At 39.3% G+C, this 25,092-nt stretch overlaps 2 protein-coding genes across 5 annotated transcripts in view; one reads left to right on the top strand and one right to left on the bottom strand.

Annotated features, from left to right (window-relative positions):
• MIGA1 (mitoguardin 1) overlaps positions 1-24,013 on the bottom strand; it is a 33,095-nt gene extending 9,082 nt beyond the window's left edge. The window contains exons 1-8 of the mRNA XM_053950028.1: positions 23,926-24,013; positions 22,935-23,104; positions 21,026-21,203; positions 19,996-20,132; positions 19,627-19,753; positions 19,072-19,208; positions 18,213-18,327; positions 2,470-2,570 (exon numbers count right to left, since the gene is read on the bottom strand). Of these exons, the coding sequence (XP_053806003.1) occupies positions 2,470-2,570; positions 18,213-18,327; positions 19,072-19,208; positions 19,627-19,753; positions 19,996-20,132; positions 21,026-21,203; positions 22,935-23,057 (918 nt within the window). The 5' untranslated portion in view covers positions 23,058-23,104; positions 23,926-24,013. The remainder of the gene's footprint in view (positions 1-2,469; positions 2,571-18,212; positions 18,328-19,071; positions 19,209-19,626; positions 19,754-19,995; positions 20,133-21,025; positions 21,204-22,934; positions 23,105-23,925) is intronic.
• A 435-nt stretch (positions 24,014-24,448) lies between these two features.
• The window catches only part of USP33 (ubiquitin specific peptidase 33), a 37,912-nt gene continuing 37,268 nt past the window's right edge, over positions 24,449-25,092 (top strand). For 2 of the 4 annotated variants that reach the window (XM_053950415.1, XM_053950412.1), the window contains exon 1: positions 24,450-24,585. The gene's annotated coding sequence lies outside the window, so the exon portion shown is untranslated. Of the gene's footprint in view, positions 24,586-24,975; positions 24,985-25,092 lie in introns of those variants that run through there. The other 2 variants (XM_053950414.1, XM_053950413.1) reach the window with 2 other exon arrangements.

Raw genomic sequence — 25,092 nt, 5'->3', positions numbered from 1 at the left:
TTGCAGTGTGATGAGGCCACAAAAAAATGGTGCCATGTTCTAATTTCCTGGAAGGTGAAAATATTAATTCCAGTAGGGAATAATCACAGAGCAGTATAAACACACACGGATTTCAGATTTAAAAATGTTGCTAAACATTCTATCATGACACGAAGTTTAGGACAGTTACTAATACTGTAACTGCAATCAGGGAGCTTATGATGAAGGAACTGCCTTATTTGGCCCTTAGGTGAGACAAATCCGAAGCTGGAAAAGCCTCAGACCTCTTAACCTAAATTAAAACATTCCACTGTTTCCCTAGTGCAAGAAAAAAAAGAAAAATTTAAGAAGTAGATAACCAAAAGGAAGATACTTATGATCATGTCTAGAATAAAAGAATCTGGTATGTCAATTGTAATCCTGTTAAATCAAAGCTATTACTGTTCTCTACTAACAGCTGAATACACTGGCAAGTGGTTACTGCTCCTTCTCATTGCCATAATGTGAAGCATTTCCCTGCCACACACCCTCCTGAGGAAGGACAAAATATTAAATCAAGCTAACAGTGGTTTTGTGTGAGAACACCAATTCACAGCTTTCTTTTCCCTGCACCACACAATAATGCCTGTAGCTACAACTCCAGAGCTAACTGACCCTGTAGTTTAGGCCTAGTGGCTCCTACTTAACCCAGAACATTGATGGTGCTCTGGCTCGAACACCAAACTGCACGTTGTTCATGTTCTGTTAATCTTCAGGACTTCTGTGACCTAAGAATTTCACTAGATTCTTCAATAAAATCTGAGAAAAGAGAATTTGTTCTATTGGCAAAGGCTAGAACAGCTGGAAAGGAAGAGAAAATCTTCATAACTTTGTCCTGGAAGAACAAGTTGACAGAAGTGGCTTTGATGTATCAAAATGTGGAGAATATTTTCAGGATACTTAAAGACAATTACATGTCCAAGTTTGATTCCAATGTTTTTTTGCAGATACTGGGACAATATAGCTTCAGGAGAGGATGATGATTCCACTGATACATCCTGGGGTTTCTGTTTGCTAGGCTGATTGGTTGGTTTTACCTTTCTTTAAAGGCAAACAAGCACAAATGAGCATAAGGGGTTGTTCCCATCTTCACACACTTGCAAAAGCCTTATGAAAGTTCATGGGAAAAAAAGCCCAAAAAACAAACCAGATACAAAATGTACAAACTATAATGGTTTACTGCTCGTCTCATGAGCTGGTAAGCTGGTATAGTTGAAGCAAGCTTAAATTGTGGTCTTGTCCAAATTACAGCAAAGAATAACCAGTCTCTATGGATACAATCCTCGTTAGGAATGGATGCTAGGCACCACAACTTAATGTCAGTTACTAAATCAAGGAAATCACAATTTAATGTGAATTACTAAATCAAAGTAACTGTGTTATGGAAAAAACAAACCCTACAATAGACAGTTGCAAAGAATGTGTGTGCAATTCTCTCTTTTTGCAACTGACTTCAGTAGCTTAGTTGTAGTGTGTGTATGAGAGCAATATCTATCACAAAATGGATCTTTTGAGGCCAACTGCCTCTCCTGTTTTTTTGGAGAAGAGTGCTATTCAAGATCACTGCAGCTCCCCAGAGACTACAGAAGGAGATATTCCTCATTCAAGTAAGTGTGTCACTGCTCATGAGTCTCTTTCAAATACTTCAAGGGAGCTGTAGCAGACTCCAGCTAATAGGCTGTTACCCAGAGATTGTTACGTGTCCTTTGCGCTCTTATCCCAGAGGATTAGAGCAAGTCAGATCAAGTACATTACGTTGCCAAGGAAGCTTCCCAGTGTGGCCAGTCAGGAGGCTCCCTGGCAGTCCCACTGCACCTCCAGGGACTGTCACTGCTGGCCTGAGGTCCCTTCCCATGGTGGCTGCAGGAGCTGTGGGGTCCCTGCACACCCACACAGCCAGACAAACTTCCCCACCAGCTCGGCCCAGGGCTCCAGAGCAGTCTCAGACCTCTGGTTCCTGCTAAGTCATTTCACCACAGCGCAACAACAGAGCAACAGTTCAACCTGGTGCCTTCATATTGTGCGTGGAACATGCTAAAAATCAGGTAGCTGTCCATTTCTTATATGTTTCCTCTCAAAAAACCCCTCCAGGTCTAAACAATACAAAGCCTTCTTCATACATCTTTATAGCACGGTAAAGCAATAGGAAAAAATAATAGAAAAATATAAATCATGAAAGGAACTACTACAGCCTCAACTGACTGCTTCTTCACTCATGAAAATGTGATCTATTTTTCAAAAGCAGCTTCTATTTAGGAGGAGCAGGGGATGCATTATGCCAGTACACAAAAATAAACCCAAAACAACTGGGTCAATGAAGTCTGGAAAAGCTCTTTTCCCCCCCATAACAGAAATATATTTTTGCTTACAATGATTAGCAATATATAAGGATTCCTCTGTTCACTGTTCAAATAGATAAATCTTTAGAAAAGCAATCTTTAAGAGTCTTACCTCAGCTGTGGAAACAAAGGAATCCGTGGATGCAATGCTTAATGTATCTCGAAGGCAGAAATCATCCGCATTATCCTTCACAGTAATGTCTGTGTTTTTATCTTTAAAATTAAAAAAAAAAGTTCATTAGACTATCAGAAAATTCCATTTAAGTCTTGAAAATGTGTTTCATGTCTACTTTAACACAGTATTTCATTTGGAAGACACAACATTATACTATTGTAAGAGTAAATTCTTTTATGACCCACTAACATATATAAATGTGACTGTGTTTTTCTGCCTTTAAAGTGGATTTTCAAATATCATCCACAATGAACTGAAAGAAGAAAAAAAGACTTGCCCAAGGTTTTGGCCTTTCTTTTATAGACTTCTGATGATCTCTCTATCTTATGATATTACTTTGCTATATTGATCTAGGTCCTCAGTTAAGTTTTTGACTTGGCTGTGCTATGTAACAAACTGCTCCATGTCCTAGCCACTACTTTTATTTTTCTAAATAAAAGTCCATTAATAAATAAAACACCACCACATTTTGGTTTCACTTGAATTTGTTTCACTTTCTACTTTTCATGCCTTTTTTCACTTGCTGGTTCTTCCCGAGAGCAAGTGAAGCTTTTAATCTTCACTGCATCCTCTTTCCTCAAAAAGCTTCTTCATTGAAATAACACATCCAGAAGTATTTCCTACAGTACAAGAATTCTTAAAGCCTTTAAAATTCCTGATATTTTTTCTTAAAATCATCTGCAATACAGTTTCTCTCAGTTGTGCTTTACTTTATTCTCAGATTTCAACTGTTGCACTTTGGGGATGGTTTCGTTTTCACCATATAGAAACACTTTCACAGAAGGATTAAATTCGTAAGTCAGTAAGTCAGACTTTGGCTTGATGTGACCCATCCTACATTCCCAGTAGAGCAGTTGCATTTATTTTGAGTTACTTTACCTTCAGACATTACACATGAGTTCCTAAAAGTCTGTTTTATATCCAAGAGTCAGCAGCAACCAGCTACCCAAAGTCACCCAGACTTGTTGCTAAGGCAATACTTCACTAAAAACTCCATTACACAGCGGAGTGGCCAAATGCCAATTCACTGGGATGGTTTACTCATCACTTGAAATGCTACAAAGCCACGTTACTTAACTATTACTTTGGTGGTTGTTATGGTTTTATTAGTTACAGACTTGGAATGACAGCTTAAAAACTGCATAGAACAAATATCTGTCTTTGGGAATATTCACCGAAGGAAAAAATTATTCAGAGTTTGGACAAAGATTTTACTAGATCAAGTCAGGCAAATTGCAGTCACGACTTCACCCCTCTTCATATGAATACTGTTCAACGAAAATGTATTCCACATACATTAAAAAAATAATTGGTGTAAATGAAGGAATCACAGCCCAGAACAACACAGAATCAGGGGTTCTTTCACAGATCTTGCATTCAGCCTGCTATAGACTACATGAAGCTCTAGAGTTAATAAAATTTTGACTTAATCCATCTTTGTTGAAAAGTTCATACTTCCTAGTTTTCTAATATGGCCTAAAACTATCACCTAAAACTCACTTTTAACATGTTAATTAGTTGAATATGGAATAGTCCATATTTTTTCACTCAAATTCTCACCACTACAGAAAAAGACATAAAATTTGCATTTTATAAGGAAGAAAAAGATTAAAAATAAGGTTGGAAATGCTGAGTGAAATAATACCTTTGGCAAATGATATGTGCACACAAAGCATGGCTTCCCTAAAGAAAACCAAACAGCCTTGTCAGCTATTTCTGACTTTCAGGCTACCACCACCCTAATCCCCAAAACATCCTTAGCCAAGCAGGTGCTTATCAATACCCACACTGTGAAGAGAGCACACTACTATGAAAATTCACCATGGAATTTCACTAGGGTGAAAATTAAGTTACAGCTGGAGTACATACCATGCAAGTACCAGCAGAACATTCTTAGACACAAGAACACGAAAAAAAAGAGACAGCGGCACAAAGAGACTCCTGGAATGAACAGCTGCAAGAGGAACCCAGCCACCCATGCCTGCAACTGTTCACACACTCATCCCTAGTTCTTATGGATTCTAGTAACTTCAGGAGGGGAATACTAGCAAGTATATGAGCCTCAAATATACTTTACTTATTTGTGGAGCCAAGGAGTTATTTTGGGTTCATTTATATTTGTAAAGAGGATGAAGTAGAGCTTCAGATGTTACGATCATGGCTCTTGATTGTCGTGCCTAAAAATGTATATGTGGTCCTTAAATTAGATTAAGGTATTAAAAAATGGAACAATATGGAGGAGGATTGCTAAAGCTTGTGAAATTACTCCTGGCTTTATAAGGTTTTGCAAACAACTATCTATTTAAAAATAAACAAGATTAAAAAAAAAAAAGAACCAGAACCAAGGTATTTTCACATCTATTTACAAAGTACTAATCCAGAATAATTATTTTTCTTTGTTCCAGTAGGTTTTCACAGTAAGAGAGAGCTCAAAGCTAACCTCCTAAACTCTCAGAGCAAAATTTGACCTTCATAACTGCACAGAAATTAACTTTTTAGTATTCAACTGGGAAGCATTCACCTTCACATAATGTTTTAAAACTCTGAAAACCGTTTCCATGTTATCTTCCTGCCAACCCTGAATGAAACATGGCAGGAGTTCACAAGTGAGTTTGGCACTTAGCTGACACATTTAAAAAAGGAAAGCACTTACCCACTAGTAAAGAACTCTCTGAGAGTTACAGATTTTAGTTCCAAGTACCACCATTAAAGTCATGGTTCCCTATTCTGCCCAGCCCTCCCACTTCAGTGGAAAATCAATGCAGTTAAAACATCACAAGCAGGAAAGCAGAATGAGAAAGGAGAAACTTTATAGACTCAGAAGAGGAAAAAACCTTGCAACGGAATCCACTTATGAAAAGTCATGGTACCCTCAGAGCAGCAGGGGCCCAGTTTTCTGCCAGCCCACGTTGTGTGCTCAGATCCCTTCGATGTGTGGCTTCCTGTGCAGTGAAAGGAATTACAATAATCCAGTTCAGACAGCACAGCAGCATGAATCAATACAGTTCAGTTCCATGAGAATGTGCCAGTCACACAGCTAGTCACAAGTGGCACAGTGGTTTGTCAGCCCTTGCTGAAACATCCAAAAGCAGCTTTATTTACATTTATAAATAGTCATAATTCTGACAGTGCTGCTCATCACTTCTACCAAGTAGCTGCTAAAGCATTACATGAAGTCTTACAAGATGCACCCAGAAAACAGTGAATTTTACATCATCTCGTATTTATAAAAAGAAAACAATCCCAGCCTTCAGGTGCTCCCTTTTGATGACTGGGTCATACAGCCACGGGTTAAAAACAAGGCAAGAATGAAGCAGGGTACCCATACTGTGGATCTACTGTTGCATTATGTGTTTACATTCTCCAGTAACACGAATATCCGGGGAGCTGGAGGCACCTCATCTAACCGCATGAAACCAAAGCTGTTACTGACTTCAGCATGAAAATGTATTTCAGGTCAGGATGCTTTAAAAATATCTCCCCAAATATTGTACTCTACCAGTACATCAGCATGTATCACAAGTTCAACATGTCTCATGGCTCTTTGTTGCAACTGCTCTGATGCAAACTGAAGTGACAGATTCCTTTAGGAAACAAAGCAACAGTCCTTCCACGCCCACCAACCCACAGAAGATACTCCAGCCTGGCTCTCAGTGGGGGCTCACACCTCCAGCAGTGCCCTCGGCTAACTAACTCTAACTAACTCTAACTCTCACCATTGTGAGACCAGGAACTCAGCAACCAAAGCTGTCTAGTGGGGAAGAACTGGGGAAAACGGAGCACAGGACAGCATCAGATAATCAGTGCCTGCAATTTCACCTTCCTCCTAGCACTCACAGACCTTTGTCAAGGTAAGCTGTGGCTGAGCTTACTGCTGAGTGTTCAAATTACATCCTTAACAGAAACCTCAATAGTTTTCATGCAGGGAATAATCTTCTGCTTATGTGTGAATAGACAGCCAAATCTTACTTCCTTGGAAAAAGTTGACTCAACAGAGCTTTCAAAATTGTTTCAAAGTACAACTATAATATTCAGGGTTCACATAAAAGCCTTCTACTTAAAACACACTCATACAGGTATAAAAAGGTTCATTTTCCAAGGCACTGGGTTCTCACCTAATTATCATTATGTAAAACCCAAGATGTTGATCAGTCACTGTGTTCTGTATTACTTTGATGTTATTCTTAAGACAAAAGTAGTACAGCTGACTAGAAGCTGAATTAAAAGCATGTTTATCGATGACAGTAATATATTCTTCATAAGTAGAAAATGCTTATAAAAATTTACTAGTACAATCCATTCCGTTTACACACATAAGCAATAAAATCCACCTGAAAACTGTGATGTACTGATTTGCAATACTTGTCATCTGGAAAAAGATGCAATTTGCCTAAAATATTCTCATAATCATCAAGAGATTTTCCAGGTACTTTGGAAAGAATAGCAACAACTTCTGTGATGTTGATAATAGTTTGACTATTTTCAGATATTCAAGATGCTGTCTTTGTCCATAAAGTTATATTATCTGCTGAATACCACATTTAATGGTGAATAAAACAAAACAACATGACTACTGCTCTTATATCCTATTGCTCTCATCTTGCAAAGCTAAATAAACAGCACAAAATTACATGAGTAATCTTTTTAGTCTCTCCATGTAAAAATCAAGTGTACCTGAGAAAGGAATGTAAGTTCAATTTGTTTCCCATAATCCATGCACACAGGTACATCAAATTACAGAAAACTATTAGGCAATACTACATAAATTTGATATTCTGGAATGGTGATAAATTAAAAGATTCTTTCAAGATTTAAATCTGCTACAGAATTCTTCCATAAATTTGATAACAGAGTTGGAATACTTTCTGATAGCTGTTATTTTTTTAAGCAAAGAAAATACCAAAGGCTAAAAATATAATTTTATTACAGAGAATATGACCTGTGAAAGCTACGTCTGAATCATCATAGCAGGATTTATTGTAAAACCAACATTTCAAAATAGAAAGACCTCATCATGAGAAACTCTACGATCTCAAGGAAGAGGCAGAGTAAACACATGTGGTGCTATGTTGCTAAAATCTGAAATTTAAGAAAACAAAGCAGCATCTGATATGCGTTTTATACCCTGAATTAACACATCATGTGTGCTCACAGCTGAGAAATCAGCTTTGTAACACAAAATAGATGTATGCATGTGTTCACCTCTCTGTTTCACCTCTCTGACTCTCTGCTTTACAGACATGTGATCCTGAAGTAGATTTGAGACATTTATCTTTTGTAAACTACATGTCACTAGGAGGTCTGTCCCTATCACATAGTCTTTCATTTCACTGAAAATGTAAACATTGATTCATAACTGCACATTACATGGCTCTACACTTATACAGGGTTACAGGTTTTCACAACTTCTTTACCCTGAACCTAAATATCAGTGGATCTTTCCTGATTTTAAGGTTTAAATCCCTATCCTTTATAGAAAAGTCTTCCTTCTGAGCACTCTCTACTGTTTTCAAGTCCAATAGTTCAGGTAACAGTTTCTGTACTTGTATTTGATTTGAGAGAAAAGACTTGGCAACCAAGCGAAGTTTGCTCAGTTGTCTAATCCAGACAGAGTCTGTTTGGATGGATGTGCAGCACAAAGCTGTCACTCCTCTTCACAGGGGTACTCCATTCTCCTGTAGGTCAGAAAGCATCACATCTCTGTTGTCCACAGCAAAGACCAGGTTGAATTCCAGCGCTGCTTACTTCAAAGCTGAGACTTTGAAGCCCCAGGCTTTACAGCACAGCCCTGTGGAGCCTGCCAGACACCTTAGTCATCAGATTTAAACGTCACTGCCTTTTCTCAACTCTTCACATCTCAAAACCAAGTGCAACCTACTGCTATTTTTGTACAGCCATCTTCTAGAGACAATGGAACGGTCTGTTCAACCCCATTCAGTGTGACAGCACATTAACTCATGGGGATGCAGAGCAGATTCAAGATGCAATGTCATATTTAGAAAAGAAAGAAGTACAAGGTTAACTTTCAGGCATCCACATCTAGAAATCAGTACCTTCAGTACCCTTCCTATGCCAGAGGCCTCCATAAGCAGGTTAGGTCGAAAGGTCTTCTCACCAGACTGACAGAGGAGTCTCAAAAGTAAGTTAATTTCTCCCTTTGGTCTCAGTTCTTCCACACCTGCGAGTCAGTGGGTACTTAAAAGCAGGATGTTTATACCAGTGCATTACCAAGAGTATCCCAGTATCCACTTTTTCCAAGGCAATTCACTGCCCCCTTCTTGGCTTTCCCACCATGCACTTCTTCAAAGAGAGATATTACCACACATAGTGATGAAAAGGGACAATAACCAGCAACTGTTGCTCAGCTCCTGAAACTTGTTGTGTTTCTAAAATGTGTTTTTTTCCAAACCAGCTTCTTAACTTGTTACATGAAACCCAAACGAGCAAACATTTTAGTATTCTGGCATAAAAACTACTTTGCTGGACACAGCATAAGAGCATGGGACCATCCAAGATGATCTTGTCAAACTAAAATTTCTGGGAAGCTTTTTCTTTAGCCAGTACATCATACCATAGAGATGTTGACATTTCAAAGCAAGAAAGACAGCCTGACAAAAGGAACCCACACATTCATTTGCTCTTCCATTAAAAGAAACATATGCTGTCCAGCAGTTGATAATTCCACTTACACGTATGAAGACAGTATCAGAAAAATCTGATACCTTCTCATCCCCCTGAATTATCAAAGACAGAACCAGCTATACAGCTGGTGATCGTCAGTGAAATGAACATCAGAAAATGCAGACATACCTGTGTGTTTTGGGCTCACACTTAGACTCTGTATTCAGAATAGAGCATGTTTGACACAGACAAACTCTGTAAGAACAGCCTAATAATCTCAGCCTTCCCTTCAATTTCAGGGCAGAACTATTTTACAGAACGCTGCAGACTCCAGTGACACTGCTCAGGAATGTGACTGGCTTCTGCAAACCCAGCTGCACACAGATACAGTTTAAGAACTTAAATTACTAAGACATATGCTTAACTTCAAGCAATAAGACTTAAAGAATATCTTAAGTGCTCCACTGACTGGGGCCTACTTGTATTCCACTTGTCCTCAACAATGGGAAAGAATGAGATAAGAATCCTTATAAAGTTGTACTTCTGAAGAGTTCCTCTGAATCTTTAGTTTACTAAATAAGACCAATTATCAAACTTAAACTAAAAACCAAAATTAATAACACCGTAAGGTTGCCAAATGCATTAGTAACAACATATTAATACTTGAATCGTAATGCAAGTAATTATTAGAGCAACCTGACCATCGGCAATCACCTAAGTTATGTACATTCTATATTACTCAAGCCTTGCTTTATTTTCCCTTACTCTGTTTTACCACAGATAACCAATACATTGACTAGATGGCAACTTTAACTACATCTGTTTGAGCAGCTGCTAATTAGTGCCAGGCCATGTGGAGCATGCATACATTTACCTTTAAATACTTGCAGCTTTTCTCCATGTAGAACAAGGGCAGCTTTAAATAGCAGGAGAGAATAAAGCCTGGTGTGATCGACATGTGCTCCTGAATCAGTTACACCACAGTACTTTGCTACAAAACTGGATTATTAGGTAAGGTGGCACATGTGCACAATCCAGATAGCTTACAGAGAATTAAAGACAGTAGTTTATTTAAAAAACACCCTTTAGTTTGAACTATCAAAAGGGAAATCAAACACATCTCAAACCCAGTTACTTTTTCTAAGAGTTTTAGCAATTAACTGCACAAATATATTCATGAGAGAAAAATGACATATAAATAATAAATTTTACTCCCTCCATTGTTATTGTTCACTTTTGCTATAACTTTCTACAAAAATAAATTTACTCCCACACCCACATATAGTTTCAACTTTGAAACATTTGAAGCTGAAACAGAAGTTTGAGAAAATTGTAAGACATTAAAAGGCCATTAGGAATGAAATGCTTACACAAGGTATTTGAGCCTTCCAGTTACAGGATAAACAATTAAAAACCACAGCCTAAACTAAATGCTTGGCAAAAAAATGTGCAGAGCTGTAGTGATGGGGCATGGCTAGTGCTAGGTAACAAATCCTGTTAACAGCAATTCCTGAAGACTGTGCCGTGTGGATATACCACAATCTTTTATGCCACCTCAATGGGTCAGAGTCTTCCACCTAAGGGGCAGAAAGATTTAAACATAATAGACACATTCATTAAGAAAAGTTCTTAGCTTTTGGGTATGTGCACATGCACATGATGTTTTAATTTCATTTTAAGTCCTTGAAAATAAATTGCAGACAGAAGCATATCTATTTTAGTTCTAATTACTGAATTAATAAAACTATAGTGCAGAGATCTGTATTTGCTGATTTTATGATTCTGTCAATGTTCCATTTTGATATTGCCCTGCAAAGCAATTGGAAAGCTCAAAGTATTATTTCTGCACTTCCAAGACTAAGCTACCAAGCCAAGAGAGTAGATTATGTCAGAAAATTTCTTTCCAAAATTCTGAACTATCACTGCCTTTATCTCCCCAGCCTGTTCTGGCTCACCTTTCTTTATTTTGCCCAAAAACATTTCAGACAAGCCTCTCTTAGAAGTAGACTGCAATGCAAGAAGAGATTGTTTTCAGAGAAGTTCTAAAAGAGGAATTGGCCCTATGGACCAAAACATGTTCCTGATCATCAGTTTATATAACCTCACACTGCCAGTACTCCAGCCAGAAAAATAAACACTTATCCCACTCTATAGTTTGCAAAGAATCTGCAAACTCTAACTTGTTAAGAATGTATCACAAAAACATGAGAGAGGAGAAATTAAAAAAACCAACTTCCTGCATTTGGAGGCCTTTTTCCACATTTATATAACTTTTCAAAATGCAGGCAAGCAGTTATTAATTCAAGCTCCGACACGTGGGGAAAATGATTACTTTTCTTTACTCAAAAAGAAGGTAAATATGTACTTTTAAAATAGTTTTTTAAAAATTGAGAAAGAGACAATTGCAGCTGCCCACATATTGTAAAGAACAAGCAGAATTAGTTGAGATGCATTTTGTGTTAGGAGGCCTGAGCAGGGATGCACAGGAACAGCTAACTGAACAAAGTCTGGGAAATAAAATCATTTTGGTGGATTGTGGCTCCACTATAAGCAGCTTTTAGAGCTAAAAGGAGGACCAGCTTGTATTTCATTTGAAGAGAAGTTCCCAAGGGAGAGAGACCTCTTAAGAGAGGAATAATCTGTTCAGAAAAATGAGCAGAGGTGATTTTTATAAACAACAGTTAAGTCCATGTCAGACAAGCAAGTTTTAAATGGACAAGGCAAGACAAAACATGGCAGGAGTCAAGAAGTGAGAGAGACAAGGGCTTAGACAGGAGTTTTGGTGTGGACAGAAAGAAGACAGGGCTTGGGGATGCCATTTAAGGGAAAGCAATGAGGTGTATAAATAGCCTGCACTGCTGGATCTAATGGCAAAGCTGTTGGGGAAACAGCAACAAGAGTCCTCAAAAACCAGAAAAAGATTCTTTCTCATCTTATTGGAAATGCTTTGGAAAAACCTCCAAGCTAAGTGACCATAGTAAGTGACCTTGACTTCTCCATTGTTGGGTCAGCGAAGAGTAAAATAGAAATTCCTGAGCCACTGTTGAAAAGATTTCAGCTTCTAGGAAAAATACACTGCATGTTAGCAAATAGCAGCAAAAAGATACATACTATAAATACCAACATTTTCCAGCAGCAGTAACTTCACTACATGTCTATGCAAAGCTACTTTGCATTTTTAGTAGAGTGCTGCCAAAACTAAAAGCATCACTGAGAAAGCCAAGCATTACAGTATTTTTACAGACAAAACATTTGCAAAAATATTTTTGCTTCAGTATTTGATTGAACTTCTAACTACCAATCTTACTCTGTGCAAGCATTGTACGTAGGTGCTTTGTGATAAGGAATTTTATGGACAGCCATTTAGAAAGGAAGTGTTATTAATACTGGACAAAATGTCTTTAAAGGGAAGATTTAAATATTACTGAATAGGGAAGACATACAATCCAATTCAATCGTGTGCACTTTGAGTATCTCTTGGGTGTCAGAAATAAGGAGTTGCAGCATTAAGTTGCAATATGAGAGACCTCATGTCTTAGCAGTTATTGAACTTCAACAAACTGCAATAGCTAAAAATTATGTTCAAAATATGCATTATTTTTTAAAAAATAGGATTGGAATAACTTCTCTGAGCTTTTCCTCAGAATTAAAGATATTCTTTTCTTTCCTTTTCCCTCATTTACTGGGATCAATACATTTTCACACTTAGAGAAAAAGTTGTTTTCTTTTGTTTTGATTTCAATCCTGTTTGAGCCACTAGAAGAATGTTTAGGCCTTCTCCAAGAAACTAAGAAATTATTTAATGTAAACTTATCTTGAAGGAACAAAGCAAGCAAAAGTTTTCAAGCTAACATAAAAAGTTACATGACTCTTTAAGTTATTTTATAGTATGTAATACTAGAGCTCACCTAAGTGAAGTACTACAAACTGCTCCTCATTGGAGACTAGGAATTATAACTAGAAACATTTGTTGTATATAGGCAAATAAAATACATTCAAACTAAAACTTTTCCAATAACATTCAGAGACAGGAAGAAAATGCAGACTGTAGATATTAATCCATGGATAGGAAGACATTACAGAAGTCTGTGTTAATAAATTATGTAAAAATGAGGTTTCAACAGTTTCAGTGATTATGGAAAGATTTTTGTTTGTTTTAAGAGCTGCTGAAGAAAAGGTTTCTAATATGTAAATCAGTTCTCCAAACAGTTTTGAGACTAGGTTAAAGGCTGTGTTTATTCTCTCCAAAATGCCAGACATATCTTTGAGTGTGAGAAGAAAATTAAAAAAAGAAACAGACAAACCTTTCAACAAAATCATCCAACAGCACAGACCTTTGTGAGAGATTTTACTGTGGTAGCTCAAACACTTAATTTGTTTTAAACTGTGTAACAGATACACAATAAAAAGTATTATAAAAATTAAAATGTATTAACACTAAAACATTTTAATATTCAAAAAGTTTAAGGGCCAGTGTACCCAAGTCACCATCAGTTTGAATGCCTGCATTCCTTTTTACAGTAGAAATTAAAATAATAATATGAAGTATTAGGAAATTAGCACTGACAAGGAACCCTACAATTTGAGAATTTTCCCCTCTGACCCGAAATTCTGCTTGTAAGTAAAGCGATTGTTTCTCTCCCAACTCTTTGCATTCCTCCCAAGTTAACTCGACTAACATTTCAGCCTGCTAAGAAAGATCTAAATAGGAAAAAAAACATACGGAGAGCTTTCTTCAAGGCCAGACAACTGAAAGTACTGGAAGCTTTTAACCCTCTACACACCTGTTCATTCATCACTCAGAAATAACAGGTTGAATATTTCATTTCACAGGTTTGTGCCAACTGCCTCCTTTCTGATGGAGTGCAGCCTCATGCTGGCTCAGGAAAGCCTGTTTGTAGGCTTTCCATGCTGGTTTGCAGTACTAAGAGGCACAGCATAAAAACAACCACAGTTTAGCCCTACATATTTCTTTTATTTTCATGTCCAGAAGTACTTTTCTACAGAAATCCTATCTTAGCTTACTGATTTATATGATAATAGTGAAAGTACAGTGGAGAATGCAACAACAGTGAACACAATGGCATTCCATTATTTCATCTATTTAAAATGCAAGTCTTTTCCAGGGTGGTACTAATAATTTATAACTCAACAACAGCTTGCCAAGTTGAAAATTATTATTTACAATTATTTTTATTATGATTACTCTTAACAGTATTCTACTCATAGGGAGAATATATTTATTTATCCCTCCGTCTTCTGCACTGCTGAAAGCTGAATATTTAGAAATATCAGAAGTAGCTGTCCTAGCAGGCAGAAGAGAGGCACTTCAGACAGAGCACATGAAGGAACACAGTGGCTGCAGTGCTAAGCTCTTGTACTCCAGCAGGCCCCCAGGTAACTCCTTCCTGACTCTCCCATGTGACACGTTACCACAGCCTCCTCCAGAAGGCTGCCGCTTGGCAAATTGTTTATCATGCACAACCAACCTAAAATAGTAAGTGGGATCACAAAGTGAAAAGCAAGTCTGTGGTATGATTTATCAATGGCAGCGCTAAGATCTAAATTTGATTTGGTAGAGGGAAATGCTGGGAAGAGTAACATTTAAAGATTTTGGGAAGGAGCAGCATCTGTGAACAGTAGATAAATAGCAGGAGAGAGGTTTCAGGAGCTCCAGAAGTTTGATAGAAGAATTTATAGAGAAAGCCAAAATTGAGAAATTGTTAAAAATTTTTACCTCTGTAAGTTTCCTTCTGAACAAATTTGGAATTCCTTTTAAATCAAATTATAAACACCTTCCATTCTTATAAGTAAGAACAAGAAGTGCCTGTCAGGCATTTATGTAGCACTTGATAGCTTCTGTCCAATTGTCAGAGCCTCAACCCCAGCTGTGGCTGATCACAAGCACTTCAGGTAGAGGAAACAGAATAAAAATCCACAAACCATATCTATCTTTCCTATGTATAAGAGAAAAAAAAAAAAAACAGAGCTAAATATTTTCTGATTATTGTTGCTGGTGAACAGTTGAAACCCTGAAGCACAAGAGCTGGTTATAAGCATTGTTAACCAGCTGTAAGTGTCATCACAGAATGGTTTGGGTTGGAAGTGACATTAAAGACCATCTAGTTCCAAACCCTGCCAACACTAGATCAGGGGCTTAAAGCCCTGTCCAGCCTGACCTTGAGCACTTCCATGGATGGGGCAGTTATGAATTTATTAAGGACAAAGGCTTTATCTTATTCATCCAAGGCTCACAGAAGAAGGAAAAATAGTAGCAAGGGGAAATACTTAAATGCCAGAAAGACCACACTGACCATTTAACCCCAGGTTTTTATCTTCCTCTCAAAGAATGAAAACATCCTTAAAAACAGCACTAAAAAAAAAAAATCTTGTCTCTGAAGTGTGTTGAGGATAGCTTACTTCAGAACTTCACTTGCTTCACTTGAACAACTAGAAATTTGATCTAGTTGACAACAAGGTCTACAAATCCCCCAACAACACATACCTTTTCCATGTGTAAGCAGCTATTCAGAACCTATTCAGCTATTCAGTCAGTCACCTCTCAGTATTTTCTTCAATAAGAAGCTGACATGCCCAAAATGAACCACAGATTACCTTGTTTTTCTAAAACATGGAAAAATTTTATGGCTTCTTTTGAGCTGTCTAGAATCTCCAATCTTCTGAAATAGGATCAAGAGAACTGGACACAGTATTCTAAAAGCACACCAACCCAAGACTGCATCTCTGCCTCTATGCTGCTCCTGTCCTTTGCACACAGACAAAGGTTAGAAAAGTTTTTTTTTCTGCAGCAATGTGCCAAGAGCTTACACTGATTATGATGTGTAACTTTACTTAAGTGTTTCTTCATGATTTTTCTTTTAAAATCTCTCACTTATATGTACAATCCATATCTGCCAGGATTGAATGTGCTTTGTTATTATTTAAAGAGATAATTCAGATCTTTATTACTAACCTTTGCTTTTTGTTTATTTAATACTTTAAAAGCCCTAAATTATAAATTTTATCAACTTCCAACTCTACAAATTATTTTATAATCAATTATATAGTTGATAAAATTACAGCATTTGACCAAATATCTTCCCTAAAAAGTAAATCTTTCCCTTAACAGTGTGCAGAAATAGAAATAAATGTTCACGTCAGTGAGCTAAATATTATCACCTAATTTATGCTATACCAATTCACCAAACTGCAGATCTCTCAAAAACCTACAGTCCACAAAAACTTACCTGCTTTGAAACTGTATCAACTGGCACTAATTAAACACTGTATTATTTTGTCTGTGGTAACAGAACTGCAAATTAGTTACTGTTTCACAGGCAGGACATGCTGGAGATTGTTTCAAATGATTGGGAAATGGCCCATTTATCTTGAAATCTTAACAAACAAACAAAGAAACAACCTCCATTCTCATTTTCCAAGATTAGTGAACAGTAAATAGTAGATTAGGATGCTTTCTTTAGCTAATTTCTTTAAGAAGTTTTAGGTATAAATCATCCAGAAAAACATCTCAGCTACCTCTTTTGCTACAAATTATAGTCATTCCTACATAGCACAGGACCCTCCATTTCTGTTTCTGTTCAGAACCGTAGTTTGTATTTTGCAGTAGAGTATTTTTCTTATTCTTAGTAGTGCAAAGATGGCTATATTATCTTTATTTCTTTTGACCCCTGGGACTTCATAATTTTCTTGGACTGGCTTATTCTTGTGACTCGTGAACCCTTCAAGGCATCGCAAGCGCTTCAAAGGAGATTGTCCTTCTGATTTTTTATTAAAACATTCTGAAAAAGTGAAGCATCCTTTAATATATTTGCTGTTCAAGTCAAAAATTCAAGAAAGATAATAATAAAAAGCTCCAAATCCTGAACACAGAAAACAGTATTCACTAAACCAGTTCATTACTTTTTTCTTCACTCATCTGGGCCAGCACAGATTAAATTTAAATAATAAATTAACTCAGAGATCACAAGTTATTTCTATAAAGAACATTTGAAAGGAATCAAATCCTCAGAATATTCTTGGTAAACATGAATTTAGTTATCACATCTGAAAAATGATATATTAATTGTAAATACTCCCAGGGTAATCAAGCAAAACAATAACTAAACACATTGAGCATTCACATGAAGTTCTTTGAGTACCATTTTATTAATTTGGCCTGAAGACAGAAATGATAAATAAACTTCTAATTATAATGGATATACAATGCAACTCGACTGATGCTTTCAGATACCAAAATGAAACATTCAAATGCTTTTTTGCTTTAAGGTTACATTTTCAGGTGTATGCAGATGAGTCAAAAAGCCAGCTCTGACCTAAATCTAATTTCCCCCTTGTCAAGGCTGTGTTTGGTCCATGCAGGACGAGGAGGGCCAAGAGGGGATGGCACAGCACTGCCACCTCGTGCCAGGCAGCGCGGCTCCTGCCAGACTGATCCCAGAACGTGCTCTGCCTTTAAACTCTGTACTTATTTGAGAGCAGATGCTTCATCTTGAATTATGAAAGGGTACAAGAGCATCCATCTTTAATATCCAGTTCTTTCAATAAAACTATCTGTAGCTAATCAGCATGTCAGGCAGCAAGTACTCATTATATTTGCTGTTGTAGCAGCTTAGTCACTCAGAACTCTGATAAATTTCACTCACCAGAGATAGGACCTCTGCTAATGGATATCTGCTTCAGATTAAGTCTTTCTAGTTTAATTTCCAGTTTTGGTAAAAGAATTATGACAAAAGCATATAAAGTTTCATAGTTCAGAAGATGCACAAAACCTCTGAACACCCATGCTATAAAAAGGGTCATATATTCTTGCTGTATAAATGTTTAAATAGTGACAAGTTACAAAGAAAACAATTTCCTTTCAATCCATTGTTATCTAAAATAGAACCACTTCATCAAACACAACATAATAATATAAAGAACGTGATATTTTTTGTTGTTGTTGATTTACTGATAAATATAATTTTGCTCAGTGGATATTTCAGTCCTCCCCTCAAGAGCCATAATTACAAGTAAAAAAGATGTAAAGTAGCAGCACTCACCTGCTAGAGCAGCAGGATCAGAGACCCCAAGGGTGGCTTCAAACTCTTCCTGAAGACGATAAGCTCTTTGAAGAAGAGATTCAAGCTTATGAATGAATTCAGCACTAATGATATCCTGCAAGAAGACAGACATTAGCTTTTCTATTTGCTTTCAGCCTGTAAGAGTCCTTTGTAAAATCCAAGGATATTAAGCCTTCACAGAACAAATGGTGCCACATTAATTTCCTACAAACCACAGAGGGACACTGTCAGATGAAAACTTCAACATCCACAGTAGATACACTTTTCAGAACACACACATTTTATTTAGAGTAATAAAAAATAAAATCTAAATTTAAAAATAATTTAAAATGAACTGTGATGTTTGCTGCACTAGAAATAATGAAAGTAACACATATCTGTTTATTTCAAAATATTGCTAGCATTTAGTTTATAAGAAAGGAGGAAAACAAAGTTTAAGCACATTCTTTGTGAATATGCAGAAATTAATTATTTTTCCCTGACATATTTATCTCACGCAAGCAGATGCCCTCTCACATAATCATAAAAGAAAGAGAGGACCCAAGGGATTACGTGCAGGGAAGTTGTCTGCTTGATAGCTTGATAATACTGTCCAGAAGCAAACACTGATGCATCAGCAATTGCCAAAAGATAATGTTAGTTCCCTTCCCATGCCCTCCTCCAAATAACCAACCAAAAAAGTCAGAAGGAATGAACTCAGATCTCCTTTAAATACAATACCACTAAATTGGAAATGGAATCAATTGTCATTTGGTAATTGAATTTGCAAAGATTCAGGTAATAACACAGAACAAATTGTCAGGGCAGCATGAGTAGGTTACAGACGGGATGTACTCACTTCTACACTTTCTTCTGCAATTGCATCTCCTGCTCCCAGCTTAATGGAACCACAGATTGCTTCATCTTCAACTTGCCTGTTACGAAAAGTTAGCGCCTGCTCCCAGCGCCTCAGTGCTTCTTCAAACAGCTCCATCCCTAGGGCAAAGCAGGAACAGCTTCAGCTACATTCACGTTTTAGAGACATGGGAAAATATGTATTTAAAATAAACTTAATTATCACAGAGATGTAAGTTGAAACAACATCACTTCCCAGCCTATACCAGTATACACAATATATATTTACCTTATTTTTTGGTAAAGAAATGTAATCATTTTCCCCATGTGTCAGCTCTTGATTTTAAGGATTACTATTGCAAATAGTGAAAGAAAAAGTATTCTAGAAAACTAACTTTAGATCAAGTATGATTTCATTATTTTATGGAAATGTACTCAGACACTTCCCTACAGGACACTGAGAAAGAACACAGTAATATTTTGTGTCACTTTACCATAAAGCCAAGAAATAACTTACATTCACTGTAAGCAGGTGCTGAATATTCTTATTATGACTTACCCATCAAATACAAATTTTCAGGTGTAGTCACTGGAATATTGACAAGCTTGAGGTCATCTTCATCTGCTTTATCCCAGGAATTAGAATTGGCACAAGCACAACTGTGACAAGAGGTGGCACTCTGAACCTTGAAAAATGAAGCGTTGTTACAGAGAGCATCCTTAAAACCACGTTCCTGCCAGAGTACATTACATCCAAGCCATCTGCCTAGAAACTGGTTTTACTCTGTGGTAAGGATACAGTGGTTTCTCAGCACCTCTAGCTGCCTGTGCAGTTCATTCAAGAAACTTCTTAGCTCAGTGAAGCCTTTAGATGCATATTCAATGCAAGCTAGCAGACATTCAAGAGCCTTAAAACATTTTTACTTACCGAGGTCAGGCTCTGAACTGAACCAGAGTATTTACTGAAAAGTCCTCCATTTGCATAGATACAGGACTGAGATCCTTTTTCCTTGGCAGAGCTCAGAGAAAGAGTCAAGTTTTGTCGACTACTGGAACAACTAGAACCTAAGAGATACATTTATTTTAAAGCTCTTGCAAACTCAAAATATAGCTTCTTGTGCAAATCTATCAAGAATTGCATTTACTTTTTTCAATAAAATCCAGTTTAGAAGCAAACAACAATTATTCTTTTATTTACAGTTCTACTTGAGAAACTACACATTCAATGGCTGTAACAATAACTATGCATTTTAGCTCAATTATTCGCCTATTCTATAAAAAACCAAATCTGAATTTCTCCATCTTGAGATACACATGCAAGAATGGCAAAACCCATTGTTAATACACTATTGATAAAGAGTTTTAATCCTGGTTCATGATTAAAACTTCACCTTTGACAACAAACCCAGATTCATTATAAGATACTGTAATTTTGTTTCTAATTTGACAAATTTAAAATTTAAAAGTTGGGGTTGTTCAGCCCGGAGAAGGCTCCAGGGAGACCTTACTGCGGCCTTTCAGTACTTGAAGGGGGCCTGTAAGAAAGATGGGAACAGACTTTTCAGCAGGGTCTGCTAAAATAGCATAAGGGATTATGGTTTTAAAACTAAAAGAGGGCTGATTTATATTAGATAACAAGGAAGAAAGTTTTTACATTGAGGGTGCCAAAACACTGGAATGGATTGCCCAGAGAAGTCATGGATGCCCCATCCCTGGAAACATTCAAGGCCAGGTTGGATGGGGTTATGATCAACCTGGTCTAACTGAAGATATCCCTGCTCAATGCAGGGGTAGGACTGGATGAACTTTAAAGGTCCCTTCCAACCCAAACTACTCCATGATCAAAGGAAAATAGTTTGGTTTACTACTACAGTTATGCACATCCATCTCCTCACACAACTTTTTTTCATCTCCAAGAAACAACAAAAAAAGCCCCAGTTTGGGGTTCCATGACTCACCTTTTTCTGAAGCAGCTGCTTTGGTACACTCTAATACGAGATGAGCTGGTTCCCATGGTGGCACTTTCTTGTTTTTCTTTCCACGTCTTCTTTTAAAGTGATGGGCCAGAAAAATCACAGATATTGCACTCACTGCTGTTACTGTGAAAAGTTTCTTTAACCCCGGGGAAAGCTTTATCTGAAAATAAGTGTGATTTAATTGCAGATATATATACTGAGGGACAGAGTGCAGCACCAAGAAATATAAAGTATATTGCAAATTCACAGACTATGGGGATCTAAGCAAATGACTTTCAAACAAAGATTCAGGCTTTTTTTATTTCTTCTTCACGCCAGGATAATGCAGGGCTTAAATTGAATCTCTGATAGCAAAAAATACTGAGAAGGAACTCATCTTTCCCAACTATACTACTTCTTGCACTGTGAAAGAGTGCAAGATCCTAATCCCAACATTCGTGTGGTGTTTCAATTTGAGTAGAACATGTACTTAAATATATTTCTCTATATTAAGTTTTGAAAAAGAAGTTTACATTTTATTTTGGATTTAGATCAGTCTAGGTCTATAGGTGTTTAAATTAGTAAATAAGAGCCACATACACAAGCAACTTGTATCAAAAGCCATTAACAAAAATTTGTAACACGCAAAGTAACAAGATACACAAAGAAGAAAAGTGCCATTTAACTGGAAACCACAGCTCACATTCACAAAAACTTTTGGAAAGTTATGCTGCTTGAGGAACAGAATGCTGTGAGAAAACCAGATCCAGAGTCCTTGGGCCTCATATGGTGTTTGTGTAACACGATTCCTCATAGCAGAGAGAGCACACAGAGCACCACTGCACTCTGGCACTCCTGGTTGCTGTGCAGTTGCTAAAGACTATCACCACCGTGCAATCTGAAGAAACACTGAAAGCTTCTCTTTGCACTGAGTTTACAGTCAACAAGTCAAGTACCTCTGGCTTCAGAACCCTGCCCTTCCTGGTACCATGCCTTGCCTGAGTTCTACAACTACCACTGTACACCATGAGGAAAACGAAATGCCTGGAACAGAGCACCAACACAAAACTTACCAAATTTACAGAAGACTACTGTATTTCACAGAAAAGAGTTAATAACCAAACACCTGAGATTAAAATCTCTAAGATCACAAAATTTAATGTTAAAACATTGCCGTTCCAAAGAACTGCAAAAGGATTTTTCTGAATTTGTGTGTGCCTATAAACATGATCATAAATTAACACTGAAATGAAAACCTCTAAAAAGAGGAAAGTTAATAGTTGCACATAAGGGAGTTGCATGTGGTATTTAAAAAGGACATGAGTATGCTGCAACATGAAAAAGAAAATAGTGATCTTGCAGCGGGAGTTTTGAAGTATTTAATATATAGAAAAATATGTGGAAATCAGCATATGCAGCTAAGACAGAATATCTCATCCTGGTTTTATATGCAGTAAAAGAAAAGTACTTACAGAGTACTGTGAAATATTTACATAGCTTATAAGTGTCTAATTCAATTTTAAAAAATACAGTCATTTTAAAGACCTAGCTTGAAAAGCAGAACTCAATACTATTATTCAAAATTTAATGACAGTTATGTTTAGCTTGTAAATAAAAAATATCTATGAGAAAAAAAAAACATTTGAGAATTTTGACATCTTGAGAATCACTGCACTGTTACAAAATGGAGATATACAGACACTGCAGGTAAAGCAGATGTATGATGACATACCAAGCATTTATTAGCAGAAAAAAAAGAGACACACTTATTTTAGTGCACTGTTATAAACAAACTAAACCCCAATGTATTCTGTACAAATTTAATTCACAGTCACACGAGCACATACAACACTGCAATAAACTTTTAAATGTATAACAAAAGTAACAAATATTTATATAATGTATTTATTACCTGGTTAAGGGAATAATACCAGGAAAGGGGAAGATTAAACACCCGTAAAGCTACTGTCTTCAGAGAAAATCGTGTCTCAGTAACAGCTTCTTCTGACATGGCTCCTTCTCTCCCATACCTCATTAAGCAAAACTATCTTGAAAACAATCACAGATGGTCTCCGGAATACTCTGTCAAAAGAATGATACATACTATAAGGATGTAAAGGATACCTAAGCATGGAAGGATGCATCCTTCTTAAAGGGTGCATAACTATGCAACAGAAGCCCAAGACGTTTTTCTTCTACAAGCTCGAATCTCTTCAATCACAGGTACATGACTTGTTTGATTGATGTTTTTGAGTAGATGCAAGACTTAATGTGGAGACAGCAAATTTGCTGGTTCAGCTTAGGCCCCGTTTGTCCGACTGCTGTGTGCAGATGTGCAGCTGTACAAGAACCAGGACTAAGGAGGGCTCGGTCTGCTTTGATCAGCCGGCCGCTCCCGTGCTATAGCCTCTAAGTCACGCACGGGAACAACCCTGCCTCTGACACCACCACTGCTGGAAGAACGCATGACAGCTGAAAGAATTAAAAGATTTGTGAGCAGCCAGAAAAAGTTTATCTCATTCAGCGCTTCGTTTATTTTGCAGACACACCACGAAAAACAACCACTATAGCCTGACGTAATCTCCCCGAGGCAGGCGCACCTCTCTCACTCCCTCATGCTGAACACAAGGCGAAGCCTCCGAACCGCGACTCCGGGACCGCAACCGGGGCACTGTGGGAGGTGATGGAGGCCCTGGGGCAGAAGCCACCTCCGCCCAGCCCGGCCGAGCCCTCTCCAGCCCGGGCAGCCCCAGCATCGCCAGCGGGCAGCACCGGGGGCAGCGGGCAGAACCAGGTGCCCCGCGCGCCCCTCAGCCCCCTCCCCGCAGCCGCCCGGGTCAAAGCGGGCGCGCCGCTCCCCGGCCCGGCCCGGGTCGCTACAGCCGCCGCACTCAGTTACCTACCTGCCCGCCGTGCACCGGGGCGCGGGCAGCTCTCTCTGCTCCGGCCCCGGCGCTGCCCGGAGACCGGCGGGATCCGCTTCCGGCAGAGGGAGAAGCGGCCGCTGTCGGCCGGGAGGAGCCGCTACCACGTGAGGGAGACCAGCGGCGTCGGGACTCCGCGCCCGCCATCTTTACTCCGGGCAGCTCCGCTGCGGGCGGCTGGGCGGGGTGCGCGCCTGGAGCTGCCATCTTTGTGCGGGGCAGCGCTCACATGGGCGGCTGAGGCTCTCGGCGCAGCCATCTTTGTGCGGGGCAGCGCTCACATGAGCGGCTGAGGCTCTCGGCGCAGCCATCTTTGTGCGGGGCAGCGCTCACAGGAGCGGCTGAGGCTCTCGGCGCAGCCATCTTTGTGCGGGGCAGCGCTCACAGGAGCGGCTGAGGCTCTCGGCGCAGCCATCTTTGTGCGGGGCGCGTCCCGCGGCGGCGTCGCGGCAGCCGCGCCCGCCCGGCCGCGCGTGTGCGGGGCGGCACCGGCGGAGCCGCGGCCCGGGCGCGCCCAGCTCCACCACGGCAGCCCCGCTGCAGCGCCGCTGTCCCCGCAGGCAAGGGCGAGACGCGGGGCTAATCGTAGCCCGGCTGAGCTCCGGGATCCGCGCGCGGCGCAGCCTCCCTGCTGCTCCGGTAAGAGAGGAAGGGCCCGCTTGGGCAGCGGCGGAGGGTTCGGTCTGGCGGGGGCTGGGAGCGCGGCGGGCCGTGTGTCTGGCTGGTCCCACAGCCCAAGGCGTGTTGGTGCGGCGATGGCGGCCGCCTCGGGAGCCGTCCCGGCGGGCGGGGCGCCGCGGTCCCGCAGCGCTGGGCGGGGGCCGGAGGTCGGCGGTGCCCGGCCCGGGGCAGCGGGGCCGTGTGGGGCGGGACCGCCCTCCCGCCGGCTGGAAGCGGCCGCAAAGCTCCGCAGGTCCCTGCTGAAGCTGCAGCTGTGCGGCAGCGGTACCGTGGATACCGCGCAGTCCCCAAACCCAGTCATTTCCCGATAAACGGCCCTGTTCGCTCCCCGACTTACCCATGCGGATGGATCATCGGGTATGCTGGGTGGAACAGCCTGGGGGAAAAGTCCGGGGTATCACCTATGGAAAATCACTGTAGGCTTCGCCTGCGCTTAGGCAAAGCCCGAGTTAGGAAAATCCTCTT

The sequence above is a fragment of the Vidua chalybeata genome, chromosome 9, assembly GCF_026979565.1.
Source record: "Vidua chalybeata isolate OUT-0048 chromosome 9, bVidCha1 merged haplotype, whole genome shotgun sequence".
In the NCBI taxonomy this organism is placed as follows: Eukaryota; Metazoa; Chordata; class Aves; order Passeriformes; family Viduidae; genus Vidua; species Vidua chalybeata.
Note: the sequence above shows the minus strand (reverse complement) of the source record. Positions and strands in the feature narration are given on the sequence as shown.